Source organism: Populus trichocarpa, chromosome 12 (assembly GCF_000002775.5).
Source record: "Populus trichocarpa isolate Nisqually-1 chromosome 12, P.trichocarpa_v4.1, whole genome shotgun sequence".
NCBI lineage: Eukaryota > Viridiplantae > Streptophyta > Magnoliopsida > Malpighiales > Salicaceae > Populus > Populus trichocarpa.
The window spans coordinates 11151853-11174009 of NC_037296.2; the positions used below are offsets into that span (position 1 = coordinate 11151853).

Below are 22157 nucleotides of genomic sequence, written 5' to 3' on the forward strand. Positions count from 1 at the left end.
ATACTACAAGTTTCTTTGATAAATAACAATTAAACAAGTACAAACGTTAACAAAATACATATACTAAAACAATAAAATTCACAATTAAATATTAAAACTAAAAAGGATAGATTTACTTACAAAAAAATGATAAAATCTACAAGAAACGGATATTGTGACCACGTACAAGATATAAGAAACTTGAGTGCTCGTGTTGAGAATAGTAGAGAGTTGGGATGGGTGTTTAGCAGCAGTTTGGGAGGGGAGGTGCAGTTTGGGAGGGGAGAGGTGGGATGGGAAAGAAGAAGAAGGAGAAACAGAGGAAGAGAGTGTCGGCAGATAGGTGGGCATATAATGGTTTTTTCCAATGGAATCACCGACGGATTACTTCCGTCGGTGAAAATATCACGTCACTATACGGCTATCTCAGTTTGAATCCCTCGGTAATTCCATCGGTAAAATCGTCTGACGTCACCACGCCGTTGCATATTTCCAGACAAACTGTATACCCGGTCGGCAAAACAGTCGGTATATACCGACCGTGTCGCTTACGGGTTTATGTCGTCGGTATATACCGACAAATTTTGAGACGGAATTATTTCCGTCGGTAATAATTACCGACGGAAAAATTTCATCGGTAATTCCGTTGGTTTTCTCTGGTTTTCTGGTAGTGCAACGAACATATAATAAACATGTCTAGAACACATACAAATGAACCCGCTTATAGAGTCTCATAATTCGCCTATATGTTCAACAATAAATAGTGGTCTCATCCTCCATAAAAATTTAAATTATAAGCATTTACTCATATAATACCTTTAATGATAAGTATATTAAAAATAAATTAAAAACATATTAAAATTAAAAATTCTTACAATGTTAGTGAATACATCCTCCGATTGATGTCGATCCTGCAATCGCAAGACATAAATGTTGGCGGGTTTAGTAGGCATATACTGTGACTGTTTTCCTATTATAGCTTGTTTCATTGCATGTGTCACACCTATAATATGCATGACCTTCTCTTGCATTCATCTCGTTATACAAACGAGTAGACATTCATTGACCAAACCCGAATTCTCATCTAGATGAGTATGCTTCATCACAAGATCTAGTGTAATTAGTCCATTCTAACTCGTCTGATAATAAACAGAATAACATGCCATATATTGATCAGTAACTTTGAACCGTGTAATGATCATCAACAAACTATATAAAATCTATTGGACTCTTGGCACAACATTAAGAGCGTGTTTGGCAGTGTGGTTGCGGGTGCTTTTCAAATAACTTTTCGTGCCAAAATACATGTCAATGATGTTTTTTCATTTTTTAAAAATCATTTTTGACATCAGCACATCAAAACGATCCAAAACGTACAAACCATATTAAATTTTAGCCAAAAAAAAAATTTCAAATTTTTTGGGAACGCGGCCGCAGCCGCGTTCCCAAACATGCTCTAAGAACATGTGAACATGAACGTTGGAATGTCTGTCATTTACCACATGTACATGTTCTTTCATTCAAACTGACTGCCCATTTGACTTCTTTAATAACACCCATTTTAATAGGGGTGTTGACTTGGAACATCCATTGCTCCGAGTCAAACAACATTGCAGTATAATCTCTTAATCTATCACTACTCATTGTCGATTCAATCTCAATTGTTAGGGGCCAAATTTTACCATGTTGAATAAAATCATTATTTTCACGTCTCCGCTTGACCTAATAACTATTACACCCGTAAAATGTTAATTGCACCAGAGCTGAAACATGCATTGTACGAGCACCCTTCAAAACTTGATTGAATAATTTAAAAGATTAGTTGTCATATTACCATACCAATGACCGTCATCGTAACATAAAAGCCTTTTTTTTTTTATCTTGGTTCAAATTAGCAACTGTTATAGGATTTGATTCTTTTATTACCAACAACAATCTAGGTAATTTTCCTTAAAGACTCCTCATATGAACCAATAAGATTCTCAATCACCTTTTGTTTTGCAACCCATGTTTTTTCATATGAAATATTATACTTGTAATGCAACTTTATTTCATTATGTATGCTTGCAACCATTATTGAAAGCTTATTCATTACTATTTGCATCAGATTAATAACGGTCTTTTTTAACAAAGGTTGAAACACATATGTGTGACATTTTTAACTTTGTTATTTCAAATGAATATGATATCTTATTATATCCCCTATGTAAATACCTTTTACATTCAAGTGCTTGCACACATTGCAATTGATAAATGTAGAGTTCAACCGTTGGATTCAGTATTCAACCGAATGTACAATGTTATTGTTTAACTTCATTAACCAATTCATTTTTATTACTAAATTCAAAACAATACCTAGTTTCTAAAATGCACAAAGTTAGTTAGATATTGTGGCTGAGCCTACAGTGCAGCTAGGGTTTGTTTTAATGTAGCATGATATGGCATCTAATCTCCAAATATCTATCATGAGTTCAAAAGTTGTGGGTTATAATCTTCTTCAGGAAGGGCCAGAAACTAGGAATAATCTGTATAGGTGATGTGAATCGATTCATGCTCTCCACTTTCTAGGCATTTATTCTCTTTTAAAGCATGTGGATAACTTGATATCTGACAAGAGGTAAGGAATTAGATGCAACTTTACCATCTTCAGAGGATAAATTCGCAAGACATGGGTCTATAAATTTGCAGATTCTCTCAACTAATTGTTGTAAACTGAGCAAATCAGCAAAAAATGTCTCAAGGCTCTGCCTACCAAACTAGGCAGCGGCAAGGCTCGAACACCACGTCCGGTGATTACCATGACTATATTTCGACGTTATCAAAGATGCCTAGCGTTATCCATGGTGCCCCCCAGTACCCAAGTGTTCACAAGGCCTTCAACAACAAGGTATCTCAAGAAGAAGAGGTTAACGGTGAAGCTGATGGCTCCATCCAGCAGAAGCAAAAGGGCTTTGAACTGTGCAAATGGAAGACCTTCAAATTTCCATAGGCTAGGGAGCATGTCGGTTGTGCTTAGATTACTGGGAAACTACATTCCAGCTGTAGTGTGAACCAACACCAGATATTTAAATAAAATGCCCGTCTTTCTTGTGTTGGCAGAACTTCTTTCAGGGTTGTTTGGATATAGCATGTCAAGAAAATTTTAGTATTTTATCTTTTAATAAGACAATATAGTGTGATATACTATAGCTTTTCATTGTTGGTATTCTGTCACGAAAGATTTTGCCTTGCTGCTTATTTGTGAATCCAGGGTTTCATACAGTACTGCAATGTTAGTACAGCGATTAAGCATGCAACAAAATAAATTGTCGATTTGATGAGTGTTACAGAAGCTAAACTCCGGAGCGAATTGCAAATGATTACATCAAATTCTGAATCGCACAGTCTAGATTGGACAATCTATTGTTGATGCTTGAGATTTGCTGACTGCATACATGGTATAATTAAGTTGCCAGAATCAACTATATGTTAGATAATTATAACATCTTTAACCCTTTGGTAAATGTTTTATATGTTCTCTTCCCTTCTTTCTTTTGCTGTATCTAGGCTTATGCTGATGCAGATAGTTTAAAGATATGTGAAATGAAAAAAAATAAAAATCTGACATGTATCAGTGAGAAGGAAATAATTATGCAATACATGTAGAAATGCTTGGTAGCTTTTTTAACAAGGAATTGATGGAAACTGTTCCTGTTGCTGCTACAAACCGATTTTCCATTACAATGAATGACTTTTCATTGTCGCCCTTTCCAATTACTTTTCAAACATTTCAAATAAGTTGCCATTCCATGAAGCTAATTCGTTGCTTTTTGTTGTGACTGCCTGACTGCTGTTATGTCATCATGTTCGGCTGGCAGATTTCATAAATGAATCATTAACTTTAGAGGTTATGCTGGAAACAGATGGTGAGTGATATTGGTCTTTAAAACTGGCATTGAATATGGCATATACTAATTGATAATGGCATCGTTGGAGCTGATATACAGAGGTATTATTCCTCGTATATCTGAACTGCGAAGAAACTCTTGTGGGAATACGTTCATAAATCAATGGTGACGGCTCTGGGATTTACCCCTAATTACCATGCCACTGACACAAATCACGATGAAAGATCCATGTATCAGTTCAAAAATCCAATGGCCCATGCGTGAAGCATACAGGGGATTAATCTACTTAACCTCTGTACTTTTCGTATTAAACATAAATAAAATACTCTACTATCCTCCTGTCATAACTGGGCTATTAGAATTACACGAGGGATGCCTCTACTTGAAGGATAGCACACATGACATTATCCTTTCCACTTAACAATAAATTAAGGCTTCTTAATTATTCCAAATGATGGTTTTAAGACAAGTGTCATATGTGGGAATATTAACGAACAGATGGACGATGGCTTACCCTGTTTCTTCGGCACAATTAATCTGGTTGCTGGACAGCTGCAAGCAACTTCTAGTGACGTGTGGTGAACAGCTGAGATTCTTTGCAGGGAATCTACCAGGACCAGACCGCAATAATTGAGTTAAGAATAGCATACCATTTTCAATATCAGGCACGAATATACTGTTCAATTTGACAGAATCCTGGATTTGGTTACAAGATTCCTCATGTGATGTTGTCAAATCAAGGATCAAAATCGACTGCTATCGTGCAACTTTATCATTTTCTGATAATAAAATTCTTCTGGAGATTTTTTTTTCTAAAAAAAAAAACTAGTAATTCTATTATACAAATTAATTGCTGTAATAGATAGCTCTGACACAGAGAACAACTACTTTGTCTGCCTGTGTGGTGTTTTCATGACAACGCAGGTACTTGTAGCATGAGATTTCTATGAAAATACTTCTCACTGAAAGCACAAGATAAGAATTTGCTTGGTTTTCCTACAAGGCAAGTGGGAAAACAACCAGCAAAACAAATCTTAATTTTTCATGTCAGGTTTTTTTTAATGAAGACTGCACCTACTAACATCCTCGATGGAAAACCTGAAGATAGAACTAATTAACATAAGCAAGCTAAGAGCAAGCTATAGGACCAATAAAGATTTTACATCAATATTGATTGTTATCTTCACGAGGATCTTCAGCCTCTTTGAATCTCCTCGAAGATATTAGATTAAACAAATTTGTAAGACTCTTCTTAGCTCTTTTCTTCCTATGGACCCTTCTCTGAGCATCTACCCCACTAAATGAATCATCTAAAACAAGACCTCTCTCCAACCTTTTGTACACATTCACAATCTCATAGGAATCCCACAGTGATTGCTTAAAATCCCAATTTCCTCTCTCAACCCTCTTGGCTGATGACTTGTTCATTGCTTCCAGCTTAAACCGAGAAGGCTTGCTTTGAAAATTTTGTCGATATTTATCATATTCACAGCTGGTAGACCTTGAACTGCCCGAGTGAGCATGCCACGATTGTGCCACACCCTTGAAGATTTCAAGTTCATGCTTATCATCATCTTCATGCTCTGACCTGTTCTTCATGCTTAATGGTAACTTATGCAACAAAGTTCACTCTTGGCCATGTTATCTTGCCTAATCTAGAGCCTCACAATATTGCTGCTAAAATGAGAGATAAGCTTTTGGTGTCCCTATTCTCTCTGCTATTGATAACTGGAAAATTTGTTAGTTTCTACAATTGCAATTTATTTGTGGATTAGAAGTCTTTCTTTTGACAGTTGGTTAGTCGTTTGTGTCCCACTGTCCATTAATCAATACTCATATATTCATTGTCCTTTTTTTAAAATTAAAATCAATTAGAATTTTCATTTAAAATGTGTACCCACAACATATTTTTTAATTAATCCAATAAATAAATAATAATTCAAAAATTCAAAAGTTTAAATTAAAAAAACATAATTCAAATATTTAAAATCCAAACTAAACTTCCAGTTTCAAATATCCAAATGAAAATAACCACAATTCATAATCGTTTCTTTATTTGTGAATAGTATTGTTATTAGTATTATTTTATTTTATTTTATTTTGTCATTGTCTCATTTAGGTTTGGTCAAGTCATCTATATTACTAAAAACTTGATCAAGTTGAACTGGTTATGTCAAGTTAAAGCCTTAGTTGGTTCAACTAGTAATCTAGCTCGAGAAAGGCTCCGATTCCAAGATTTCTCGGGTCAATCTGAAAGATCAAGCCAAGTTCTACAATTATAATTGTTATCTTAAAATCAAACCCTCGTCTATGTTAAGATTTTACCATTTTAATACATATTTCTTATTTAAAAAAAAAAAACGCATATATACAGAACATATGTGAGTCTATATAAACCCATTATGAGAGTTGATAACATCATTTAATTTTCTTTTAACATAGATAATGTTTTGATAAGTTTTTTGCAATTTATAATGCTCATTGCCTTTGAGTAAAATCCAAAGGCAGTGGTCTTGGGTTGGATCACATGTTTTGATATATCTAACTTGATTAAAAGTTGAAACATTTAGTCCAAGTCTATTACATAAAAACATTTTACATATCTCTTAATTTAGTAAATAATGATTCGGAATCAAATTCAAACAGAAATGTAAATATAGTTGTGAATTTAATATAAAAATAACAAAACTGATATTTGCTGGAAAAAAAACAGATTGTTTTTTTATATATATATAGACTTTCCATGACCATGGAATTTTTTGATCAAGTTTCCTACATTACCAGTAAATTTATTTACAGCTGCTTTTCTATTATAGTTTTTATAAGAATATCTATTTCTTACAAAAAAAAATTTTATAAGTTTGAAGACTTACAATCATAACATATTAAAATTAAGTCTTGTTAAACTACTGACAATTAAGTCTTGTTATTCCAAATGATGGTTTTAAGACAAGTGTCATATGTGGGAATATTAATATTAATAAACAGATGGACGATGGCTTACCCTGTTTCTTTGGCACAATTAATCTGGTTCTGACAATCCAAAAGAAAAGGGTGTCAATTCAAATAATAGTTTGCATAACACAATCTTATTATAAACATCAGGAGATTTAATTGCATGTTCATCAATAGGCAGCCCAAGCAAAACCATTACGTCCTGTAATGTTTGTCATCTCTTCATGCCTAATATGAAAGGTATGTCTCATGTCTTCATCGTTTAATTAATGCATGGATACATAGATCAAGCCATGATCAAGCTTAATATGGTCTATACAAATAACAAACAAAAAACATGTGTCTGTACAAGCATGCCAAGACAGTTTGTCACGACCCGATTCCCGAATCCATGACCGGCACATAAGCAAGGTTCCTCTCCAAGGTTCCATACCTATGCGAATCCAAACTTACATACAAACTTATCATAACTCAATCAGAGTCCAACGCAGCATTAGTAACAAAATTAACTTCATAATATAATTCGATTGTCTTAATACAAGAGTTAAAACAAATTTCATAGTTATGGAGCACTGACTGAACATAAAAGGAAAATACTAATTTCAACCAAAAAGCAGGTTCGGAAGGTTCAACAAAAATGACCTACTAACAAGTTATAAGCCTGAAAAGATAAATAATGAGAGGGTGAGTTCAACAACTCAGTGAGTAGATAACGTTCAATGTACACACACGAGGTAATACAACAATGAGAATATATATACAATTATGGCTCTAGGTTCTTATAGGAAGGTTTCTCAAATAGGTCATAACAAGAATATCATAAGGTAAAGCTCGTCAAAAAATCAAAATGCAATGAGCATGAGGCTCCGTACTGTGGGATGATCAGTCCACACAGGTTGGTGACTCCCCCGACCAACTAGGGTTCAGATACGATGTGCACAAAGACTAACACTACCCTGTTAGCATGGGTATTCTGACTGACATACCATAGCTTCATAATCATAATCAAACAGACATATTCATATCTCAATGCTCAATTCATGACATCAATCAAATGAGGAGCTATCAATTCAGAAGTCAATTCAAAATATATACTGGTTCATATCAAGAATTCAGATTCAACAATTGATCATGCTTTATCATAGCAATGATAATAATCAACATATATATTATTAAGAAGCATGATCCAATTCATATTAACAAATCAAATATTTATAATATTTCTCATGCATATAAAAAATTATCCACTCACCTGACTCGAAAGCAAACGACACTCAAAAGCAGATACTGAAGGAAATTCTACTGATGTCCCGCCGGTAGAATATCAGGATTATCTGAATACAAAGGAGACATATTCAAGAATGAATCAAAAGAACATATAACCTATTTAATACACTTATCTAAGGGTATATTCCATAACCCTATATGTTTTTAAACTAAACTAGTTATTTCTCAAAAACCCAAAATTAAACGGTTTTCCCAAAATCTAATCCATAATAAAACAAATAATAAAATTAGTAATAATTCACTAATAACCTTAATTTATTCATCAAACCAATCTGAAAAAGCTAATATTACAGCAAGGGACTAATCTGGAATTTATCATATTTTTAAGGGTCAAATTGTAACTTTTGTCAAATTGAAGGACCAAACTAAAAATATCATAAATCCATGACTATACTGAAATTCTGACCATAATTAATCCTCAATTCTGTCCAGAATATCTCATTATGTTCCAGGGACCATTCTGGAATTTTACCAAATTTTTAGGGTCTAATGGTAATTTTTGTCAAATTGGAGGAACAAATTGAAAGTGTTAAAATTTCAATACTATACAGGAATTCTGCCCATAATTCATCTTTTATTCTGTTCAGAATCTCGGAATATCTTCTAGGGACCAATCTGTAATTTTCTAAAGTTTGGGGACTAAACTGTAATTTTTATAAATTGAGGGACCAAACCGAAATTTTGTTATCTTCAACCTCTAACCCAAAATTTCAACAGAAAACCTACTGTTCTTTCCAGATTTCTAACTCAAAATTCACCATTTATACAAATCATAACTCAAAATTGTCATCTTTATCTACAATCTTCCATAATCAATTAAATAATCAATTACCCATAATAATCAACCCAGAACATTCAAATTAATTCATCAATCAAACCCAAAACACAATCTTCAAAACCCTAACATTCATCAAAACCGAAATTTAAAGTTCAAAGAACACATTTATACATTTATAAACCTAAATCTTACCTTTAAACTTATTTTCTTCAACTCCTTTCTATTTCCCGTCTAATTTCCCTCTTTTCTCTTCTTCTTCTTCTTCTTCTTTCTCCCTTCTCTCCTGCCGTCCCTCACACTAAAATTTCAGATCCCTCTTTCTTTCTTTTTTTTTACTTCCTATTTATATTTATCATCTCTTTATTCAATTACTACAATACCCCTCATTTAATTATACTTACTCTTTAAGCCTTCAAGGGCTTTGTAGCCTTTTCCTATCTCTTTTAATTCAAAATATAAAACGGTAGATCCCCAACTATATGTGGGGCTGGCGTCAAAATTATCCAGGAGCATCAGTTAAATTAAGGCACATATCTACCTGTTAGGTCTATAAGTAATACACCGCCAAACATATGGAGTATATATGCTCTGACATACAAACATAACATATTAAAATTATCACAATCATAATCATTCATGCAAACTTAACAAATAATCAACACATTCAAATCATAATTTATTTTATACCTCCACAAAACCTCCTCGTTAGCATCATCTAGTGGTGTCGTTAATGTCTCACAATCTACTTAAGACATATGCTACCCCCCTTCAATTCAAAATAAAGGGGTGACAATCCAAATGATCGCTCACATAATACAATTTTATTATGAACATCAGAAGATGTGATTGCACGTCCATCAATAGGCAGCCAAAGCAAAATCATCATGTCTTGTAATGTTGGTGTCATCTCTTCATGCCTAAGATATAATGTTTGTGTCTCATGTCTTCATAGCTCAACTGGTGCATGGATCAAGCCATGGTCAAGCTTGATGTGGTTTAGACAACTAACGTATAATAAACATGTCTAGAACACATACAACTAAACCTGCTCATATAGTCTCATTCACCTATGTGTTCAACAATAAATAGTGGTCTCATCCTCCATAAAAATTTAAATTATAAGCATTTACTCATATAATACCTTTAATGATAAGTATATTAAAAATAAATTAAAACCATATTAAAATTAAAAATTCTTACAATGTCAGCGAATACATCCTCCGATTGATGTCGATCCTGCAATCGCAAGACATAAATGTTGGCGGGTTTAGTAGGCATGTATTGTGATTGTTTTCCTATTATAGCTTGTTTCATTACATGTGCCACACCTATAATATGCATGACCTTCTCTTGCATCCATCTCGTTGTGCAAACGAGTAGACATTCATTGACCAAACCCGAATTCCCATCTAGATGAGGCTGCTTCAACACAAGATCTAGTGTAATTAGTCCATTCTAACTCGTCTGATAATAAACAGAATAACATGTCATATATTGATCAGTAACTTTGAACCGTGTAATGATTATCAACAAACTATATAAAATCTATGTGACTCTTGGCACAACATTTAATAACATGTGAACATGAACGTTGAAATGCCTGCCCTTTACCACATGTGCATGTTCTATCATTCAAAGTGACTGCCCGTCTGACTTCTTTAATAACACCCAGTTTAATAAGGGTGTTGACTTGGAACACCTTTTGCTCCGAGTCAAACAACATTGCAGTATAATCTCTTAATCTATCACTACTCATTGTCGATTCAATCTCAATTGTTGGGGGCCAAATTTTACCATGTTGAATAAAATCATTAGCTTTACGTCTCCACTTGACCCAATAACTATTATACCGGTAAAATGTTAACTGCACCAGAGCTGAAACAAGTATTGAACGAGCACCTTTCAAAACATGATTAAATGATTTGAAAGATTAGTTGTCATGTTACCATACCGGTGACTACCATCATAATATAAAGCCCATTTTTGTTTTAGTTCTAATTAACAACTGTTTCAGGATTTGATTCTTTTATTACCAACAACAACCTAGGCAATTTTTGAAAAGACTCTTCATGTGAACCAATAAGATTCTTAATCACCTTCTGTTTTGGAACCCATGCTTTTTCATATGAAATATTATACTTGTAATGCAATTTTATTTCATCTTGTATGCTTGCAGCCATAATTGAAAGCTTATTCATTACTAGGGTTAATTTACATTCAAGTGCTTGCACACATTGTAATTGAACAAATGTAGAGTTCAACCGTTCAACTCGGTATTTAACCAAATGTGCAATGTTATCGTTAACTACATTAACCAATTTATTTTTACTACTGAATGTTTGTCTAACCTCTAAATCAGACCCTCCTGAAATGCATTTATGACTAAGTGCCCAGTCATTAAAAACAATAAAACTAAACCCAGAAGCATCTCTAAATTCAGGAACAGGAGGTATGATTTCATCATCAACATCATCATTATTTACCATCTCATTCGAGTTTAACATATCATTATCTTCATTGTCACTAGGCTTAGAATAGTCAAATCTATATTAATCAGCAAATGGATTGTCAAACATAGTATCATCTATCCTTTATAACAAATTGTCCGACAACAACACTGTATTTACCTCTACTAACTAAATTTGAAGGATCAACTTAAGTTGGGACACATAGATTTTAGTCGACTACTTATATACAATATCATCATGTTCAAACCACTTTGCATGAAAGAATCAATCGTTATCTTACAACTGTCATCACATATAACCGCTACATGATAATACTGATGTTCGCCAATCTGACACCTCCAAGCTATTTAAACATCAATATCATTATCTCAAGTCCATGATAAATGGTTTCTTTCATTTATGCATATGACATGCCTAAATAAACATTTAATAACAAACTACTCCAACCATTGTATGTGATATTGTTCACATCATGAACAATAGTACCACTGTAAAGACATAATATAAATATGTTATAAACCATTTTGTAAAAAAAAAAATGAATTCTGGTCAATTATTCATAATTGTAACTAAATTGCATTACCCCAAAACCAATCGGCAAAATTCATATCAAATTCCCAAAATTTAACATTAAAGAAAATTCACCAAAAATTAAACATAATTCTTGATATAAAATCTAATTGATATTTTCATGCTCAATCACATTAAATCAAACCCAAATTCATATCAAATTAATATAATTCAAAGAAAATACCAAACTTATCAACTTATCAACAATTCAATGGAACATGTAATTTGTCATAATTCTACCGCATTTAGGCTCTCTTACATGAAATCATCAAGCGCATTTAATTACATTATTAGCTTATTCTAGCAATATACATAAAATCCATAATTCAACAACTTAACAACAATCGAATGCAACACATAATTAATTGAAATAATTAATTCATAATTAATTTAACTTATTTTCATGTTCAACTATATCAAATCAACCCTAATTGATGATATTTTTAACTAATTTAATATTAATTCAACAAACTCTAAATTCACCATAAATCCTAAATTCAACCTAAACAATTATTTCATTTCAACCAAACCAAACTCAAATTCATAGAAATATGATATGTTTACCTTGTTTGAAGGACTAGAAAAAAGGTTGGGAAGGTGGCGGCAGCAATGACAACAAAGGGAATAGTCGATTTTGAATCCCAAACATGTCCAATGAAGTTTAAAGACTATGATAGGTTTGGTTTTTGTTGTTTTAAGCGCAAAATAAAAGTATTTGATGGGGTTTTAATTTTTAGAAAGATTGTGAGGGCGCCATTTGGTTTTTAGAGAGAGAAGGCGTCTTTGATTTGAGGGATAACTTAAATTGTAATTGATGTTACGCTTTAGAAATACGACAATTACCTTGTCGCGCTTTTTAATAGTACAATTTACTAAATATCGAGTTTCTAAAACATGACAAGATAAAAATATATTATTTCACTAAATCTTTTTCAAACAGTAATACCCTACCAAAACTTTAAGTTCAGTGTTCTAATTGTGTTTTTTTTAAAAAAAAAAAACGTTTCTCGTTGTACATGTGTCCTTTTGGATGAAATATTTGTTTCTCATCATGATTTTTCTCCAACGTTGTGTTTTCTATGAAAATCAATAGTTTTATCCTAGGTACTCTGTACTCAAAAGGTTTTTGATATCTTCTAGGCAAGTATTTTTGCAACTTTTGGTGAATTTATCTTTTTTTTTTCTTACATCTTTGAAAAAATTAACATATTCTTCTTTTTCTATTTTACTAGCAATATTGTCGTTTATTTGTTTGTTGTGCTATGAGGGAGAAAACACAGCCCAGAATGCATATTGAACTTGCTGCCACAGCATAAGCTTCTACAGTCTTTCATTAATTTAAAATATATTTAGGTTTAAGGCCTCCTCTTCTGATGAAAATATACAGCTGGGAAGAAACAAAGGAGAACGGGAGAAAGATTTCCTAGTCAGGATGTTGAGAAAAGAAGGAAAAAAGGCCTTGTTTTCTGTGTTAGATGTGATTTAAGGATAAAAAAGAGAGAGAGAGACAAGGATATGGTGGTTATTTTATTATAAATTGGATGTAGTATTCATGTAGGAAGATGGGGATGACGATCCCCGGTTCTATCGAAAATGGAAAGGTCATAATCCACCAATGGTTCTGAGGAGGTGGGCATGGACTAGTCTTAGGCTTCGGTTTGCTTTGCACTGTCGTAAGTTTATGGTGATGGGTCTCTGGAAATTAATGGCTGATTAGGTCATAATCCACCAATGGTTCTTCTAGAGGTGTGTTTGTTTGGTGGTTCTGAATTTGTGGTCTAGCAGAAGAGATAAGAACAAATCCCTATACTGCTCTCCGAATCTTAATAACAAATTCAAAACAATACCGGAGTTTCTAAACATGCACAAAGGTAGTTTAGTATTGTGGCTGAGCCTACAGTGCAGCTACGGCTTGTTTTAATGTAGCATGATATAAATGGCATCTAATCTCCAAATATCTATCATGAATTCAAAAGTTGTGGGTTATAATCTTCTTTCAGGAAGGGCCAGAAACTTGGAATAATACTGCATAGGTGATGTGAATCGATTCAGGCTCTCCACTTTCTAGGCATTTATTCTCTTTCAAAGAATGTGGATAACATGATATCTGACAAGAGATAAGGAATTAGATGCAACTTTACCATCTTGAGAGGATAAATTCGAAAGACATGGGTCTACAAATTTGCAGATTCTCTTAACTAATTGTTGTAAACTGAGCAAATCAGCAAAAAATGTCTCGAGGCTCTGCCTACCAAACTTGGCAGCGGCAAGGCTCGAACACCACGTCCGGTGATTACCATGACTATATTTCGACGTTATCAAAGACGCCTAGCATTATCCATGGTGCCCCCCAGTACCCAAGTGTTCACAAGGCCTTCAACAACAAGGTAACTCAAGATGAAGAGGTTAATGAGGTTCGCCAAGACAATGTCAACAAGAAGAATCCACCAGGTCTGCCAGGAAGGTTCGGGTGAAGGAGCAAGTGCAAGTTATCGATCAAAATGGGAATCGGAAATCACAAGATATCGAAGAAGTGGTGGAGCTGATGTTTTCATCAAGCAGAAGCAAAAGGGCTTTGAACTGAGCAAATTGAAGACCTGCAAATATAATTTTAAATTAGGCTAGGGAGCATGTCGGTTGTGCTTAGATTACTGGGAAACTACATTCCAGCTGCAGTGTGAACCAACACAGATATTTAAATAAAATGCCCGTCTTTCTTGTGTTGGCAGAACTTTCTTTCAGGGTTGTTTGGATATAGCATGTCAAGAAAATTTTAGTATTTTATCTTTTAATAAGACAATATAGTGTGATATACTATAGCTTTTCATTGATGGTATTCTGTCACGAAAGATTTTGCCTTGCTGCTTATTTATGAATCCAGGGTTTCATACAGTGCAATCTTATTACAGCGATTAAGCATTCAACAAAATAAATTATCGATTTGATGAGTGTTACAGAAGCTAAACTTCGGAGCGAAATGCAAATGATGCTTTGCCAGATTATAATTACTACATCAAATTCTGAATCGCACAGTCTAGATTGGACAATCTATTGTTGATGCTTGAGATTTGCTGACTGCATACATGATATATGTTGCCAGAATCAACTATATATTAGATAATATAACATCTTTAACCCTTTGGTTAATGTTTTATATGTTCTCTTGCCTTCTTTCTTTTGCTGTATCTAGGCTTATATATGCTGATGCAGATAGTTTAAAGATATGTGAAATGAAAAAAAAAATCTGAAATGTATCAGTGAAAAGGAAATAATTATGCAATACCAGTAGAAATACCAAGGAACTGATGGAAACTGCTGCTGCTGCTGCTGCTGCAAACCGATTTTCCATTACAATGAATGGCTTTCCATTGTCACCCTTTCCAATTACTTTTCAAACATTTCAAATAAGTTGTCATTCCATGAAGCTAATTAATTCGTTGTTTTTTTCTGTGACTGCCTGACTGCTGTTATGTCATCGAACAATGAGTGATATTGGTCTTTAAAACTGGCATTGAATATGACAGACACTAATTGATAATGGCATCGTTGGAGCTGATATATAGAGTTATTAGTCCTGGTATGTTCCACCACTAGATATCTGAACTGCAAATAAACTCTTGTGGGAATACGTTAATAAATCAATGGTGACGGCTCCGGAATTTACCCCTTGTCAAAGAACCATCTCAACCCAAAAGCTTAAGCTGTTAGGTGAGATTCCAAGATATGATTTATATTATTCTCTAACACACCCCCTCAAGTGAAAGCCCTTTGGGCTTGAAACGCCATTGACACAAATCACGATGAAAGTTCCATGTATCAGTTCAAAAATCCAATGGGCCATGAAGCATGCGGGGGATTAATCTACTTAACCTTTGTATTTTTTGTATCAAAAATAAATAAAATACTCTACTGTCTTCCTATCATAACTGGGCTATTAGAATTACATAAGAAATGCCTCTACTTAAAGGATAGCACACATGACATTAACCTTTTCACTTAACAATAAAGTGTCATATGTGGGAATATTAATATTAACGAACAGATGGACGATGGCGTACCCTGTTTCTTCGGCACAATTAATCTGGTTGCTGGACAGCTGCAAGCAACTTCTAGTGACGTGTGGTGAACAGCTGAGATTCTTTGCAGAGAATCTACCAGGACCAGACCGCAATAATTGAGTTAAGAATAGCATACCATTTTCAATATCAGGCACGAATATACTGTTCAATTTGACAGAATCCTGGGTTTGGTTACAAGATTCCTCATGTGATGTTGACAAATCAAGGATCAAAATCGACTGCTATCGTGCAACTTTATCATTTTCTGATAATAAAATTCTTCTGGAGATTTTTTTTCTAAAAAAAAAACTAGTAATTCTATTATACAAATTAATTGCTGTAATAGATAGCTCTGACACAGAGAACAACTACTTTGTCTGCCTGTGTGGTGTTTTCATGACAACGCAGGTACTTGTAGCATGAGATTTCTATGAAAATACTTCTCACTGAAAGCACAAGATAAGAATTTGCTTGGTTTTCCTACAAGGCAAGTGGGAAAACTACCAGCAAAACAAATCTTAATTTTTCATGTCAGGTTTTTTTTAATGAAGACTGCACCTACTAACATCCTCGATGGAAAACCTGAAGATAGAACTAATTAACATAAGCAAGAAGTTAAGAGCAAGCTATAGGACTAATAAAGATTTTAAATCAATAGTGATTGTTATCTTCACGAGGATCTTCAGCCTCTTTGAATCTCCTCGAAGATATTAGATTAAACAAATTTGTAAGACTCTTCTTACTCTCTCTTTTCTTCCTATGGACCCTTCTCTGAGCATCTACCCCACTAAATGAATCATCTAAAACAAGCCCTCTCTCCAACCTTTTGTACACATTCACAATCTCATAGGAATCCCACAGTGATTGCTTGAAATCCCAATTTCCTCTCTCAACCCTCTTGGCTGATGACTTGTTCATTGCTTCCAGCTTAAACCGAGAAGGCTTGCTTTGAAAATTTTGGCGATATTTATCATATTCACAGCTGGTAGACCTTGAACTGCCCGAGTGAGCATGCCACGATTGTGCCACACCCTTGAGGATTTCAAGTTCATGCTTATCATCATCTTCATGCTCTGACCTGTTCTTCATGCTTAGTGGTAACTTAATTATGCAACAAAGTTCACTCTTGGCCATGTTATCTTGCCTAATCTAGAGCCTCACAATATTGCTGCTAAAGTGAGAGATAAGCTTTTGGTGTCCCTATTCTCTCTGCTATTGATAACTGGAAAATTTGTTAGTTTCTACAATTGCAATTTATTTGTGGATTAGAAGTCTTTCTTTTGATAGTTGGTTAGTTGTTTGTTGTTAGTTGTTTGTGTCCCACTGTCCATTAATCAATACTCATATATTCATTGTCCTTTTTTTAAAATTAAAATCAATTAGAATTTTCATTTAAAATGTGTACCCACAACATATTTTTTAATTAATCCAATAAATAAATAATAATTCAAAAGTTTAAATTAAAAAAACATAATTCAAATATTTAAAATACAAACTAAACTTCCAATTTTAAATATGCAAATGAAAATAACCACAATTTATAATTGTTTCTTTATTTGTGGATAGTATTGTTATTAGTATTATTTTATTTTATTTTGTCATTGTCTCATTTAGGTTTGGTCAAGTCATCTATATTACTAAAAACTTGATCAAGTTGAACTGGTTATGTCAAGTTAAAGCCTTAGTTGGTTCGACTAGTAATCTAGCTCGAGAAAGGCTCCGATTCCAGGATTTCTCAGGTCAATCTGAAAGATCAAGCCAAGTTCTACAACTATAATTGCTATTTTAAAATCAAACCCTCGTCTATGTTAAGATTTTACCATTTTAATACATATTTCTTATTTTATAAAAAAAAAACGCATATATACAGAACATATGTGAGTATATAAACCCATTATGAGAGTTGATAACATCATCTAATTTTCTTTTAATATAGATAATGTTTTGATAAGTTTTTTGCAATTTATAATGCTCATTGCCTTTGAGTAAAATCCAAAGGCAGTGGTCTTGGATTGGATCACATGTTTTGATATATCTGACTTGATCAGAAGTTGAAACATTTAGTCCAAGTCTATTACATAAAAACATTTTACAGATCTCTTAATTTAGTAAATAATGATTCGGAATTAAATTCAAACAGAAATGTAAATATAGTTGTGAATTTAATATAAAAATAAAAAAACTAATATTTGCTGGAAAAAAAAACAGATTGTTTTTTTTTTTTTTATGTAGACTATGACCATGGAATTTTTGGATCAAGTTTCCTACATTACCAGTAAATTTATTTACAGCTGATTTTCGATTATAGTTTTTATAAGAATATCTATTTCTTATAATATTTTTTTTTTTTTAAGTTTGAAGACTTGCAATCATAACTTGGTTAATTGGATCATACTAGTTATAGAGTCCGCACTACGCCGTGAGATATGCTCAAATTATTTTTTTAGTATCCAAACAAAGAATGACAAATAAAAAAACTCGAGATAACATGGGTCATTATCAAAATCAATGAAAAATCCTATAAAAAAATAACGGAGCCTAATCTTCAATAAAATAAATATTCAATGATGAAATTAAAAAAAAAAAAACATAAGCTTAAAGAATAGAAAGACAGAAACAAGCAAACCCATGTGAATCTCTTAAACTCACAACCCGTAAAATCCTAAGCTCAGACTTAATCAAGAAGCTAAACTCCCAAAAAATTTAATGTTGAATGATGAAACTGAAAAGAAAATCAATTAAAAAAATTTGCTAAGTAAAAAAAAGCAACAATAAGAAGAATGAAGATCAATTTTGATATATATGAAAAAAAAAATTGATGGATGATAAAATCATGAAAAAAAATCCAATCATAAAAATTAATTCAAACATAATTAGCAAATAATAATTAAAAGAATGAGAACTAAATCGACTTACAAAAATACTAATGGAGGATGAAATCGAAAAAAAAATCAATTTCATAAACTATATGAAATAAAAACAAATAGTAACAAAAAAAAATAGAGATCAAATTTGAAGGAAAAACAAACTGAAAAGTTGTTTTAAGAATTTGAAGGGGTAGGCACAAAAAATCAAAGAGGAAAGAGAAAAAAAAATCGTCAACGCCAAACCGAAAGTCCATTGACCATACGCACCAACATGAATGAAGGGGATGCCGATATGATTCGAACATCACCCTTGAAGCTAGTGTTTAGCCGCTTAGCAACGCCGCACATGCCGATGCCTGTAACACATACGTTAGCCACCTTTTTATAAAATTTTTATATATAAAATTACAATAGCACCCCTCCATCAACATGATAATAATAATAATAAAAAACACCCAAATGATAATACAAAAATATTGATGGGCTTAAGTTAAAGAAAATCTTATTTTAAGGGTATTTATATCATTTTAACGTTTTGGGAAAATAAAAAATAAAAAATTGCCCTTGGACATCAACTTTATAACATTTAATTATAAGGACAATGTACTTATTATATTGTGCATTATAAATACAAAAAGATCTATTTATTCCCCATGATAATGACCAATGGATTCTTATGAAAAAACCATATTACCCTTGATAGCTAGTTATTGGTTTGTTTTGAAAAGGAAAAAATATTCTTTTTATCGTGAATTGCTACATTCGCTTTTCCACACCTTTTAGATATTCTTAGATGTATAGGCCCACATTATGCCATGGGCTGGGATATTTTTTATTAAAAAAATATGCTCTAATAACTCAATCGTGTTTCAAACAAGTAAAAAAAAAAACACGACTCAAGACATAGACCTGATTAAGCAAACAAAATTGGTATAATTTAATTAGATAATAAAAGATCAGATAATGACAATAAATTGACCAATTTAAACAAAAAAAGAATCATGGGAACGGAAGAAAAAAGAATGGTTACCGAAATGGAAAAGGTAACGAATCTAATTCCAAAGAATCAAACAAAAAGAAAAAAGAAAAAACAGAATTGAGCCAACCTAAATAAGCATGCCAAATATGCAAGCTAAGTACCAAGATTGGGATAAGCCAACATAAAACAAAATAAAAAATAAAAGCCAACTCCAAACAAGTCCAACGTAGAAGGATGCATTTTCTTTTAAGAAAAAAACATTAACTAAAAGAAAAACATCAAATTGAGCAAGCCAACCAAACTTTGGAACCTGAGTTGTTGCTACTTAATTTTTTACCTCCAATAAATAGCAAAACAAATAACAAAAAAAAATCTTGATATATTTGCATCACTTTTAGTGTTTTTTTTTCAAAGAATTCAAAATTAAAAAATATTACTTTCAACGCATTTAGTTTTTAACATGTTTTTTGAGATGTTGAATTTTAAAAAAAATAAAAATAAAAATATAATAAATAGAAAGAGAACAAAAATAAAAAGGAGGAAAATGAGGTACCATTTGATACTGCAAATTGGGCAGGTACCATCACTCAACTGTTTGGAGCAGGGGAGACTGAATGTTCTGTTATCAAATTTCACTTACAAAATTTGATATATGCCATAAATTGTTTGACGGAATGTGAAATGGAATTGTGTTCATTAAATGAGTTTTAAGAAATTATGGATGTTATTATTGTAATTATGAATGATAATTTTGTTATTTTAACGCTTTTAAGGTTGTTTAGTATTAAAATAAATATAATGATAAATTTATAAATAATCATATATTTTTATTGATTTTTTTTAAAATATTAAGACTTAGCGTATATAAAATTCAAGATATAAATTGTAATTTCTCAAATTATAAAGGGAAAATGAAAATACAATCAAATCTTTTGATCTTTTTTTTTTAATTATTTCTAGTTTATAATGCATGGTGCCTTTTGAGTAAAATCCAAAGGCAATGCTTCTGATCAGATGTTGAAACATGTAGTAAAGTCTATTGCATAAAAACAAAAATGAAACAAATCAAAATATATTAAAACTAATATTTGCAGAATAAAACTAAATTATTTTATTTTATTTATTTATTTATTTATACTTTTCAATGGCCATGGTATTTTTGGCTCATGTTTCCTACATTAACAGTAAATTTATTTCTAGTTAATTTTCCATTAGTGTTTCTATAAGAAATTCTATTTTTTACAATATTTTTTTGAGCTTAAAGAAAGTCATAGCTTGAAGACTCATTAAATAAAGATATTCATTTTTCGCATATCCACTTTGACATATAAAATCCAAAACTCCTCTTCAATTCCTCTTCAATTCTGTTTGAAAGTATAGTAGATATTATTTTTTAAAATATTTTTTATTAAAAAATATATTAAAATAATATTTTTTATTTTTAAAATTTATTTTTAATATCATTATATTAAAATATTTTAAAAATATAAATAAATAAAAGCTAAAAAAATCAAAATCTTTTAAAATTACAATTAAACATAATGTCAAAACCTATCAAATTGCTCAATTTGAGTCGGGTTGAAGGAAAGACTTTGTCAACCACCTGACTATCTGTCTTGCTTTTCTTTTTTAAAAAAATAAAATGAAAGAAGACAAACTCTATATATTAAAATGGTAATGTAATATCATCAAAATTTTCAATAAAATTATATGATTCATACTGATCAAAAGGCAACTGTTATTATATAGCAAAGGTTGGACATAAATAAAGTAATATAATAATTTCATACACCATATAAATGCAAATATCAATGTTCAAATCTATAATTAAATAAAATTCTTTGCAATACTGCACTAAATAAATAATTTTTTTCATAAACCCAAAGATGGGAGTGAAGACGGAACAAAACCACACAGCACTAATGATATATTTGGTATTATAGTAGTTTTTTTTTTTTAAATCTAAACATATAGAAAAAATTACTTGATTCTCAAATAATTTATGCTTTTTGCATTGATTTCTATACATAATTTCATTTCAAATCTTGATATTATAAAATTTAAAATAACTTAATTTTTATTTATAGAGACTTTTTTTTGTCATTTAAAAATCTATTTTATATTAATTTTAACCAAACATATAATTTTTTAAACTTACTCAATGAAATCCACAATTAAAATATTTTTTTAAAACTATATTTTTAAATTGTAATTGCAAAAGTCACCACAATACTAAATTCACACTTAGATCTTATTTGACATTGTTGTCCAACTGCAATTTTAATTTTAATTTTAATTTTTTTAGCTTCAAATTAATTTTAATGGGGTG

General features: G+C 31.9%; 2 protein-coding genes and 1 pseudogene across 2 annotated transcripts; 1 reads left to right on the top strand and 2 right to left on the bottom strand.

Annotated features, from left to right (window-relative positions):
• Positions 1-5030: 5030 nt before the first annotated feature.
• Positions 5031-5465, bottom strand: LOC7484416 (uncharacterized). Its single transcript, XM_002318634.4, has one exon. The coding sequence runs from the start codon at positions 5463-5465 to the stop codon at positions 5031-5033; it is 435 nt and encodes a 144-aa protein (XP_002318670.2).
• An 8387-nt stretch (positions 5466-13852) lies between these two features.
• On the top strand, positions 13853-14549 carry LOC112323539 (uncharacterized; annotated as a pseudogene).
• Positions 14550-16633: 2084 nt separating this feature from the next.
• On the bottom strand, positions 16634-17116 carry LOC7484417 (uncharacterized). The gene has a single exon (XM_024582091.1). It carries the CDS (start codon positions 17114-17116, stop codon positions 16634-16636), a length of 483 nt encoding a protein of 160 aa, XP_024437859.1.
• Positions 17117-22157: the final 5041 nt, after the last annotated feature.

Excerpts from the sequence above, each read along its gene's own strand:
- LOC7484417 (XM_024582091.1), bottom strand. The coding sequence starts at position 17,116 with ATGGCCAAGAGTGAACTTTGTTGCATAATTAAGTTACCACTAAGCATG.
- LOC7484416 (XM_002318634.4), bottom strand. The coding sequence starts at position 5,465 with ATGAAGAACAGGTCAGAGCATGAAGATGATGATAAGCATGAACTTGAA.